Source organism: Rattus rattus, chromosome 2, assembly GCF_011064425.1.
Source record: "Rattus rattus isolate New Zealand chromosome 2, Rrattus_CSIRO_v1, whole genome shotgun sequence".
NCBI lineage: Eukaryota > Metazoa > Chordata > Mammalia > Rodentia > Muridae > Rattus > Rattus rattus.
Genome location: NC_046155.1, coordinates 210,326,366 through 210,338,987, shown reverse-complemented (window position 1 = coordinate 210,338,987; position 12,622 = coordinate 210,326,366). Strand labels below are relative to the sequence as shown.

General features: G+C 38.3%; 1 protein-coding gene across 1 annotated transcript in view; it reads right to left on the bottom strand.

Moving 5' to 3' along the window:
- Window positions 1-12,622, bottom strand: part of Moxd1 (monooxygenase DBH like 1) — an 80,558-nt gene that overhangs the window by 52,423 nt on the left and 15,513 nt on the right. Inside the window, exons 2-4 of the mRNA XM_032894895.1 lie at window positions 6,788-6,934; window positions 1,412-1,579; window positions 1,092-1,175 (exon numbers count right to left, since the gene is read on the bottom strand). Of these exons, the coding sequence (XP_032750786.1) occupies window positions 1,092-1,175; window positions 1,412-1,579; window positions 6,788-6,934 (399 nt within the window). The remainder of the gene's footprint in view (window positions 1-1,091; window positions 1,176-1,411; window positions 1,580-6,787; window positions 6,935-12,622) is intronic.

Genomic DNA, 12,622 nt, shown 5'->3' with positions numbered 1-12,622 from the left:
GTGGGCAAAATATATGCTGTAAAAGATTGGGACCATCTAGTAATTCATACATTCTCTGTACCCTACACAGCTGTGGAGCAGCCCAGAAACAAAGACAGATCTGGGCACTTGGATGAATACATTTGAAATCAACATGTTTCAGTCACTCTAAGATATGAGTGTTTACACCTCAGGTTAAATGCTGTGTGCTTGGAGGAGAGAATATTACGACTGAGATGTTTACTGCAGAAGGAACTGTGGCTACAACTGTATTCAGAGTCCTTTATGTGAGAGAACAATGCTAACGAAAGGAAAAACCACTGATCCAGATGCACAAGTCATCTAGATGCCGGAGTCTAACCATTTGCTCCTCTCTTACATCCACACCGTCTCATTTCTCACTCTGGGTGCCAAGACAAATGTAGCAACATCAGGCTTCCTACGGGCTCATGCTATTCAGCTGGAAATATTTAACTCGGTCTTATTCCACAATACCCAGTGAGGTTTTGGAGAGCACACAGCATAATATTCAATCTCTTTGGAACTACCAATAATGGTCAGGGCCAGAGGAGAGTTCGTTCATTAATCAATGTAAGAGTGGGGAGAACCCAATCCCAGGCAACAGGAAAAGAGAACTGCATGTCAAGAGCAATTTGAGCTCATTCATTTTGAGCTTGTACAATTTTTCATTTTTAACAATTTGGTAGAAATTCACTAATTTTCTTTTTTCCCATCTTCAAGAAAACACAACAGTATTTTTATGATAAGATCTAGTATTTTCAATGAACCAGATATTCTCAAATAATGTGAAGTGAGAAATGTCACTCTCCTACATAGGATTTATTAATATGTAATATACTATTTAAAATACCAATTCCGATGACAGAAATATTACCTACTTACCTTAGATGTGGAAAGTTAGAAGATAAATGAGATACTATTAAGCTTTCAGTCTCTATCGACTGAGTAAATCAGATAAAACAGTTTCTTTTCTCTCAATAACTTTTAGATACTTAGAAATCATTTCTGTATATTTCCTATTTTCATTTTTTTAAAACAGTTTTTTTCTCCATTCATATCAATGAAGTTGGACCAATATTATAGTCACATACCTTTATCACATGATGCTTTTCTTGGAATATAGGGATCTTAAACATTTGGCACCAGTATGTCGTGCCTTTGTTTGGAATGGGGACCTGTCTTAAGAAAAAGGGGAAGAAAATAAAAAGTCACATTCGGTTGACATGGCAATAAATTCAATAACATGAGCAAACAGTCTCTCACAGACTTTTAGTTAGCTCATCATTTTGTTTAAAAACAGAAAAGGAAAAGAAAATGAAAGAAAGAGAGAGAAAGAAGAAAGAGTGAAGGAAGGAAGGAAAGAGAGAGAGAGAGAGAGAGAGAGAAAGAAAGAAAGAAAGAGGGAACTTACGTTTTGATTTACCAGATCAAAGTATGGTAAGACTGTAGACAACACATTGGCTTTCTCGGGATTCAGTAACCGTAGACTCTTCGTGCCCCTATTTGAGTCATGGTACTTGGGACCAGATTCTCCAGGATCTTCATGGTGGTAGGCCCAGATAACTCTCACTGTGCTATCCTGGTAATTAGACATGGGAATGTTATCTCTCACAACAGCACTTTCCTTACCTCTAACTTATATTTACAGAACTCTCTTTAAAGTAGCACATAAGAATGAAGAAATAAGGATAAAGATATTTAGAGTATCCAGGGAGTTGATTACTATTCCCCACAAAAGCCTAAAATTGACAAAGTAGTAGTGAAACTGACCAAAATAAAGAATGGAAATACTCAAATTAATAAAATTAGAGCTTAAAAGGGAGAATGATATCAAAATACAATCCAGAAACTCATTTAAGAATCCCTCGAAGACTGATATTCAAAAAATGGAAAATTTAGAAGAAATGATAAATTTCTAAAAATACATGTGTTGTGTAGCAATTTCCTCTAGAATAAAACTTTCCATCTTTGATGGACATTATATAAAGGACAGGGTGTTCTAAGTGTGGTAAAACATTCTATCCTGAAAGTAATTCCCTTTAACTTCAGAAGTAAACACCTCAACAACCTCAGGAAGTTCCTGAAACTGACCAGATATACTAGGCTCCTCATTCCTAAATGTATATAAACTCTAAGGACTTCTAAGAGGCACACTCAGACAAGAAGAACCTTTGAGAATACTTTCTAATCAGCTGAGCCACTTCAAAGACTTAGACAAGCTGAGCTGTCTAGAAGAGACTCAGACCCCATCTGCCCATATATCTGAAAGAAGCAGAGGCCAGTTGAACTGATTAAAAGCAAGAGGACAACCTCCTGAGCTGCCTGCAAGTTGTCCAGTGTATTCCAAGTAAGCTGTGACACATGTGGAGGTGAGCTTTAACTAATGTAGCTGCTTGAGTAATTCAGTTCCTGTAAGTACCCTCTAATCCATATTCATGTTAATAATTCCAATAAATTCATTGACTCACCAAGTTTGTTTTGGTACTATCTTTAATCCATTGCTAGTTCTTGTCAGGTGAGTAGATGCTTGTTTGTGTCTACTCATGAGTGTTGCACGAAAACATGACCAACCCAAATTAAACTAAGAGAATATACATGATTTAGGCGTATGTATAACAACCAACAAGATTTAAATAGTAATGTGACAACAAAAAGCTTGTGACTAAATGAATCCATTGCCAAACTCTACCAAACTATTTTTCATATTGAATATATAGGCAAAAATCCTCATGAAAATTCTATCAAACCAAACTCAAAAACACATTACAAAGATCATACTCCATGATTAAGTTTACTCATTCCCAGCTTGTGATGGCTATTCCTAGTTGTCACTTCACTACAGCTGGAATGAGCTAAAATGCAGAAATGGAGGGCACACCTATGATCCAGATCTTGAAGTTGGAAGACACAGGTTTCAGACCTGGATCCTGAGGCCTACTGGCCATGAAAAGTTTAGGCCCAGGCAAAGTAGTACATGCCTTTAATTCCAAGATACTGAGACAAGCAGATCTCTGAATTTAAGGTCAGCCTGGGACAAAGCAAGTTCCAGATCCAGGTGTGGTCTTTAATTTGGACCACCTTTAATCTGGGCCATACCTTTTGCTGGAGGCCTACATAAGGACATTAGAAGAAGGAAGTTCCACTCTTTTTTGTCTGCTTGTACATGCTAGCCAACACATCTGTTGGAACCTTCTTCAGGGTTCCAGCTTATAAAGAAGACCAACTGAAATAACCAGCCTCGTGGGACTGAACAACTACTAGATTCTTGGACTTCCCAGGGTTGGGTTAGTTGGGCTGCAGACTGTAAGTCATTACAACATTCCATAATTTCTGTGACTCTAGAGAACCCTGATTAATACACAGCTTGTAAGGTTGGTGCAATATACACAATCCAGTCAACATCATACCACCCATAGACGCAAGCACAGAAAGCATCTAATCATACTAATCAGGTCAGAATAGGCCTTCCATAAAGTTCAATATTCCTTCATGGCAGAAGCCCTGAAGATACCAAGAATGGAAGGAATGTGTCTCAACCAAATAAAGGTCATATATAACAAAACTGTAACCAACACACAACATAAAGGAAACCTGAGAACATTCTCTAAAGTCTAGAATGAGATAAGTGTACCTACTTGACCTTTATTCACTGTAGCCTTCGTTAGAACACTGAGAAGGAAATAACATTGTACAAGTAAGAGATAAATAATCAAAATTATAGGTATTTGCTGATGACATGTTCCTATATTTTAAAGACACTAAAGATTCCAACAGGAAACTCTTATACCTAATAAACACAAAGGGCAAAGTTGCAAAATATAAAATCCATACACAATTATCACTAGCTTTTCTATATGTCAAGAATAAATTTGTTGACTATGAAATTAGGGAAAAGCATCATTTGCAATGGCTTCAAATATAAAAGATACTTAGGAATAAAACGAAGCAAGGAGGTGAAAGACCTCAATGGTCAAAACTTTAAAGCAATGAAGAAAGAAACTGAGAAAGCCATTGGAAGATGCAAAGGCCTTCCATACTCATGGGTTAGTAAAATTAATATTAAGCATGCATGTAAGTCAATAGCGTGAAGCACTTAGGAATAAATCCATGAAGCTACTGACACCTACTTTTAAACAATGTTCTTAGAGCACACACTGTAGAAGAAACAACATCCTTAACAATTAAGGGAAGCTGGACTTCCACATGAAGAAAAAATTAATAGTTCACCCTGATCAGAAAAATGATCCAGAATGGATCAAATATTGGCCAGATGTAAGACTGGAAATGTTGAAACTGCTATGGGAATACACAGGTAAAAGTCTAGGCCTAGGCAAGGGCTGTTTTTAAATAGAACTGTAAATGATTTCAAAATTGGAAAATGGATGACAGGACATCAGACAGAACCTGTACGTTGAAAGAAGCAATTGTCTGTCTGACGATGCAATGGGAAAAAGTCTCACTCATCAGAAAGGGAAATAGAGTCTTTGGTGTATAAAGAACTACAAAAATTAATCACCAAATCTCCAAATCAGCCATACATCAAATCAGTCATCAGACAGAATAGTCTGTTCTCAGAATAAATACAAAAGACCAACAAGTTCTTGAAACCAGAGTTTCAGATCCTTTGCCAATTAGAGAATTTCAAATTAAACTTTGAGATCTTTGGGAGTGTCCTTGGTGCCACTTTGATTAAAGAATCAACTACATGTGATCCAGTCCAGACAACGGAGTTTTACTTAGTGGTATAAGAGGTCTATAGTAATAGGTTTCCATATGGCCCCCAGTGGCTCCTAATGCTAATTGTCCCTCCCCACATCCCTTCCCTTACTCCTCTCTTCTTTCCCTTCTCCTCTTGAGATTCCATTTCTCAGTCAGAACAGCCATCACCAAGAAAACCAATAACAATGCTGTTGAGGGTATGAGAAAATCCAGCCCTTAATCCACTGCTGACGGGAGTGCAGACATGTGCGGCCACCTCGAAAGTCTGTGTGGAGTTTGTTCAAAAAGTGGACAAACAGAACCATTCCTAGTCCACTCCTGAGTATCCCTAAAGGACTCTATATCCTGCTACAGAGACGCTCACCTATAGATGCTCATTTCTAGTCTATTCAAAATAGCAAGGAGATAAAATCAGCTTAGACGTCCATCAACTGATGAATGGCAAGGAAAATGTACTTACATAGAATGGGATATTACATGGCTGTTTATAAAGGAAACTGTGGTATTTTCAGGAAAACTGATGCAACCCAAAATCACCATGTTGAACAAAATGAACCAGACTCAGAAGTCATCTGTATGTTTTCTGTAGTAAGTATATATATATGTATATGTATATGTATATGTATATGTATATGTATATGTATATGTATATGTATATGTATATGTATATGTATATGTATATGTATATGTGTCTTTGTAGACTTGAAACTAGACTGGGTTTCATGAGAGAGCTGGACGAGATCTTCAAGGCAAGGGAAAGACAGATAACAAAGCAGAAAAAAACTATCAAGAGGAAGAAAAGAATGAGTTAGAAAGAGGAGGGCAGTGGGAAAGGGGAGCAAACAGCCAAGTATAATAACACATTTGTATGAAAATGCTACAGTTAAATCTGCTACTTTGTGTGCTAACTTAAAAATGAATTTAACATAAAAGACACTTTTTAAAAATACTAAATGGCCTTAAGACCATTTTCCACAATAGATTTTTCCTATCGTGGATTTGCAGAAAGTACAGATACAGAAGAAGGCAGTTCTACGTCCGGACTTGTTTACTTTCCATCTCAAATCTGTACGTGGTATGAAATCCCGGGAAATTCCAAGGGGGAAGCCAGTGAAACTGGCTTTGTCTGAACTGAGGAGAGAACCTGCCCGAGGGGGCTGTGGGATGGGAAGGGAAGACTTTGTAGGAGCCTGGGGAAAAAGACTGAGTCCTTCCGCAAATAAAGGGGTTTGCCAGCTCCTTCAAATGAAAATCCTGAGAATAAATAATAAAGAGGAAGCTACTTGCTTTAAGTGTTCTCTTTGCTCTACCGTATGATGACTACAGTAGGTTCCCAACTGCTTTACGATTACGCTATGTGTTCCATGAAAAGCGGTGCAAGCTGTTCACGTGTGTTTTTCCTCCTTGGCTCCTCATGTTGAATGGAAACTAGAATTGCTTTGGAGTTTTCATATTATTTTTTGGAGCTTTAGTGAATTAAATAATACGGTTTTATCATTCTACCAAAATGAAGTGGCATAAGCAGCCCGTGGAAAGTCTCACAGGAGTATATATCCTCTAGAGATTCGATTTGCATATTCATGGAGATAATTTTGTATCAGATCTTAAAATAAGAAACCTCATATAGCATGCCAATAGGTGATTATAATCAACTGACTATTCATCTGGATTTTAGAAATTTACAAAGACAGACCGGTTACAGATCAGATGAATTGCCCCCTCGGATTCAGCACCATGATTATCTTTTGTGCAATACAGTTCTTCAACCCTTATTATCTATTTTCAAACTTTATAGGGAAAAAGCTAAGGATGTACTTTCATTTCTTTTAAATCAACAGCCTTCGAAGAGATTTTCAAAATGTTAAATTTGCATATAAATTCGCTGAATGAAACTTATGGTTTTAACATCGTGGGTGTTTGTCAAGTTTGTAGAGCGTTCGAGAAATTCCTGAGGATCGTGTGACTTTGGTTATACTATGTTTCAGTAGCTCCTCCTCCCATTGTATCAAATACTTCTCACGTGAAAACACACACGGCCTGTGAGAGTCAACACTCTCCCATGTCTTACCGTGAGACTCTTGTCATTGGCATCACATGTGTGCAGGTCTCTGCTAAACTCAATCACTGTGTGAGTACTGTTCTCCATGGCATAATCTAAGTGGTAATCTTGCTGGGCGTCTTTTTCCAACTCCTTGTCTGCATTTGTGAAATAGTCCTGTGGAAAAGAGGAAGAAAAAAAGAACGAAGATCAGGATATTTAAAATATATATTCTTGAATATGAAAAGAACTTAAGAGAGTTTAAAGAACCTTTCAAAGCCCATTCTTTATGTAAACCCACGTTTTGAATCCTGGGACTTCCTAATGGACTGGATTAGTACATATTGAGAGTCGATGGTCTAGAAAGCCAATCTACATTTAAACAACTGGCCTTCTGCGAACAAGCAGCGGAGATCCGTGCTACCCGCAAAGCATCAGATATGAACACCTATTTGAGGTCCTTGTGTGTACAAATGAAAAGGGGAGTCAGGCACAGTGTAATGTATCCCTCCAAGAGAGTCAGCAGCAAAGCCAGAGCCAACCCCGAGCTCAGCCCCCTTTGCTTTTTTGACCTCCTACGGCTTCCGTCATTCATAACTCCAGCAGTGCAGGGAGTCACTGGTAATCTCACAACGAACTTCGACAGCACATGCTCATTACAACGCAACGCACAATAAATCAAGAAAAGAAATGACTAAATTATGAGGTATTGATAACTGAAAAAATATCTAGTTCTGTGTGTTGTTTCTGGGATGCAGACAGGAACAGTAAAGGGGGTGTGGGCTTGAAGGCAAATGACCCGAATTGGACTTGCAGCTGTCCTGATGAATGGTGTTAGACTTTATTAGAAGTCAAAATTCTGAGATCTTTGGAGGAGAGCAAAGTGCGGATAGCTTGTAATTTTGTTGTAGATTTTGAAACAGTCTATAGCTTACCATACTAAAAAGGACCAAACTAAGGTGTTCATTTTTATTGCTTAATGAAAATAGTTTTCTATAGAGTTATATAATAGTTTGTATACAGTTTAATAATGCTTTTCAAATTCTAATGTATTTTTTTTGAAAAGAATCGTGTTGAATTAGAATATGCATGCCATAGCATAACTTTGATGACTATAACTGACCTTAAATTATATCTGAAGAATTGATGGCTGTGCTAGACGCAGAAAACACAAGAGACGCCTTTAACTACATCTGAGAGAGTCACTTGAGTGGCCCTTGGCAAGTTTATTCTCAGTACACTTTAACATAGTTATCAAATGTGTGGAAGTTGACATCCAAGGTCTAGATATGCAAGGTCGTTTTTAATGCAAGAATGCCTCAGATAATTGACAACAAATGGAATCTAACTAGCCTTTATTTATGTCACATTCCAGTAGTGGGTGACAAGTGCAACCTATGCTCCAGGGTCTGCTGCAGCATGCTAGATGTACAACAAATCAAGACAGAATCATTTTCCCATTGTAAACAACACTGAAGCAAGGCGTGCAGGATCATTCAGCTGGAAATGTTGACTGCTGTTAGATGCTGTCAGCCAGAGCTCACAGGATGTATGGCCTTCTTCCCTGTGGTGCCCACTGCTGGATTGTGATGGATCCATTTGTTCTATTTATTTTCCCTGCCTGTAGAAACTCATTACATTAGTTTTGACATAAAAGATTCCCTATATGTGTTAAACAGGAAGGCTGACTGTTTATTCTGAGAACTAATGTTGTGAACATGAAAGCAATTTGGATGGCGTATCCTGTGCTGATGCCTGTGTATCTGTTGGTCTCAATTGCACAGATCTGAGCCCTATAGTGACACCCCAAGGCCTGTGGGAAGAAGGGACTGGGAACAGTTGTGCCTTTACACTTGACCCATGTCTTGTTATGTTCTTCATATAACTATGCGAACAAAATCAATACAACACAAACTGTGATCAGTTTGAAGAGTAGAATAATTATCCTGATCTTTCAAGTGTTTTCCTATATTTGTACATAATATCCATCTTGCTTGCCAAGTTTCCATTCGTCTCATTCCTGCTCACCAAATACTAACTCCCATTATCTACTCTTCTCTGGCTTCTCAAAAAAATAAGCTATGAATTAGGGGAGGAAGCCTCACATATCTATCACTGTAGATCCCCTCATTCTGTCACAGATAAATTAATACTATATATATAAGTCTGTATATGTGTATGTATGTATGTATGTATGTATGTATGTATGTATGTATGTATGAATGTATGATGGATGTTTTGGTACCATGTGCTAGGTAAGTGCTCTATTATGAAGGCATGTCCCCAGTACACTTTTTAAAATTTTTACTTTTTTTTGCAATAGTTTTACTAAGTTGCCAAGGGTGGGTTTGAATTTATTCTGTAGCCCAGGATGGTACTGAATTTGAAGTTGTAATCCGCCTGTCTCGGCTTCCCAAAAAGCTGGAATTGAAGGTCTACGTAATCTTTAATGTTTAGGAAAGTCTGGGGTGAACTTTTGTGGGGTGGCATTCATCTGTGGAGCCAGCACTCAGAAGAATGAAACAAGAAGATTCTTGGGGAGCTCAGGACCTAAGGAACACTGTCTAAAAGAGGCAGATAATCTCAACATTGGTGAAGCAAAATATGGCTGAATGTTCTTAATATTAAATTGATTCATAAAATAATGGAGCCACATAATGATTTTCCCCCGATTTCCCCATTTTAGAGGCTTAGTTATCAGGTATCCAAATGATGTTACCGCGTATATATTTAGTTCAGATCATCAATGGCTGAAGGTCTACATGGCTCCAGGCCTCCCAACCACAGGCATCTTTAGAAGATGTCAACATTTTCCGACCTTCACCCTGTGTCTTCTCTCACAGTGGAAATTTCAGCACCATACTTGAGGGCTCTTTCCTTACCTACTATCTATCCTAGAAAATGCCAACTTATATAAATCATAAATCGTAAAATCTACATCTAAAAGAAACATATAGAACAGGTGGAATAAAAGTGAATATAAATAAAATACAGAGGAAAAGTCACATCAGATTGTGCAGACATTCAACATTTATGAGCGTGCACTTCTTTTTTTTTTTTTTTTTTTTCGAGCTGGGGACCCAACCCAGGACCTTGTGCTTGGGTAGGGCAAGCGCTCTACCACTGGAGCTAAATCTCCAACCCCATGACGTGCACTTCTTAATAAAAAAATGGAAAACTTTAGACAAAAATAAAGAGACGTAAACCAATCAAAGTCACTCAGGAGAACGGACAATCAAAGTGGTCTCATAAGTGAAATGCCTTCCTACCAAAGCACTTGAAACTTTATCAAATGTCTTAAGGAAAGTTAAAACTAATCGAAGTAGAAATTTCTGGTTTCTTCGGAGACTTGGTTGTATCAGGTGATGTTTTTCTGGACACTGTCTTATGAGAGGATATTTTGCTGAGAACAGACACGTGATGTTTTTCTGGAGGCTGACTGGAAAAGGGGCACCTGTGGTAGAGCAGACATGGGATGTTTGGAAAGTATAGTCCAACAGACAGTGGACAATGCTGTGGCCTTGAATTGCCTTGCCACTCTTTGCTGGTCTTCGTTGGGCTTTGCTGACACTGGTCTTCACTGACGATTCTGTGGTATTCGCTCACCTTGCCTTCGCTGACTTTGTAGAGAGAAATGCATTAATGAACTCCTCATGATATTCTGGTGGCTTCTTGTCACTCTTGCAGACTTGGGCCGATGGACAGAGACTTGCAGTTTCTTTTGGATCAAACTGCCCTTGCTGGGTCTTTAATACTGTTTGTGAGGGGATTAAACTGCCCTTGCTGATTTGTGTGCACTGAACTGCTGATATCCTGAAATCACAGACTGCATTTGCTTCAAAGAACTATTTCTTAACAGGCCCACGTCATATTTTACCCTATTAATCTTTCCTTTCTACCACCTCTGGTAGATAGTAGCCTAGAAGGGAGGTTAAAGCATTCAAGAACCCTTATTAAAGTACATTAAAAAAAATATAAGCCTATAGGTCACACCCAACGTGGGTGCGGATGCTTCCTAAACTTTCCTCAAAAGACATTATAAAAAAAATTGCAAATTGATATCTCTCCTAGAACTAGGTATATATTTTAATAAAAGTAAAGACAGAAATAATTAGAAAACAATACTGAGTAATGACTGCAGTCACAGGCTGCAATATTAAAATAATATATCATATATATTTAGACGAGTCAAAAAAAGTAAAACAGTCATCTAAATGTCCTATAAAAAGTCTAACCCACGAACAGTCATATTTCAACAAAAGCATTCAAGCCACTAGAAGAGATTATTCATGGCCAAACCTCTTGAAAAGCATGCAATAGTAGGGCAGTATCAACTCTCAACCATAGAAGGGACACCAATGACCAATGACACAGTTAATGTTATAGATCATGATGAAGAACTGAATTGTCTTCCTGCCCGAGATTGAGAATAAGTCTTGAAAGCAAGGCAAAGAAATTTACACACACACACACACACACACACACACACACACACACACACACACACACACACTCGCGGTTGGGGGAGCAGGGGGAGGGGAGGGAGAGATGGAGAGAGGGAGGGGGGAGAGAGAGAGGGAGAGAGAGAGAGAGAGAGAGAGAGAGACCATACCCCAAGAAGATATTGACAACCCCACTATTAGAGATCTAGTCTATCCTCCATTGTTCTCTGGCCCTATTGAGTCCCCCCACTCCCGAAGGAATGGCTTCAGATTATCATCTTTTAATCGATATCACCAAAGCACATTTGACTTGCAAATCTTGCTGTCACTTCAACTGTAAGGAACCCAACTGGAAACTTGTATTTCTACCCTGTGTGTGTGCATGTGTTTTCCAGATTGTCTTTAATGATCCTGACACCCTTCCAGCTACCCAAATTCAGAGCTCTTGTCTCTTTAACGTTTTCCCTATGACTCCTCCCTGTACAGACAGCTTTGGTCCCTATCAAGTCAGGCTTTGAAAAGCTTAATCCGGGGTTTGTTTTATTTCATTTAGAGCAACCCCGGGTTCGTCCCCAGCTCAAAAAAAAAAAGGAAAAAAAAAAAAAAAAAAAAAAAAAAAAAAAAAAGAAAAGCTTAATCCGTCTTGTTTTATTTCATTTCAACTACTCACGTGACCCTATCAATTAAATGGCTCTGTCAAGGTTTGCTTGAAGATGTCACTGCATTTCTGTCAGGATGTCACTACATTTTATCCAATAGCATGTACTACAACATACTAAAATCTAGATCCCAGGTTCCTTGTTTCCCTCAAACTTACCCTAACCTACCTTTCTACAGTTGTTATGAATAATATGCTCATTGTGTATTATTTTCTTCAAATATTTAAATATCAGCTTTTCACCTTGTTTATACTCTTCCTTTCTACCTCTCTAGTCTTTCAATGTAACTGAGATCCTCTCTCTCTATTAACATTCTCTGCTGAAGCTCTTTCTTTTTCTTCAAAACCCATGGTTCTATTTCTCTATACAGTTTACGTGTTTGCTGCTGTCCTGAATCTCTATTCCTCTGCTTGCATTCCTATGTAACGAGTAGTACTTTCTAGAAAATGCAAAACCATTGCAAGCCAGACACAACTACCAAGAGATGGACAAGTAAACCTAGTAATCTCGTTATATATTTCTACATTTAAAATGGTCAATCATATTGTAAACAGAACCACCCAAAGGTGATCTAATATATTATGTCAACACGTCCTGTCAATTGCATCTTTAAGACCTAGTGTGGAAGATGCTGGAATAGATTAGATTAGCTCCTGGAGTGCTCAGCCTCCTGTGACACTCTGAAGTGCTGTCATGATCTTTCAACCCTCCTATGAAGGTACCTTGGGAGAGTGAACTCACAACTTAGCTGGGAAGTCTATGAG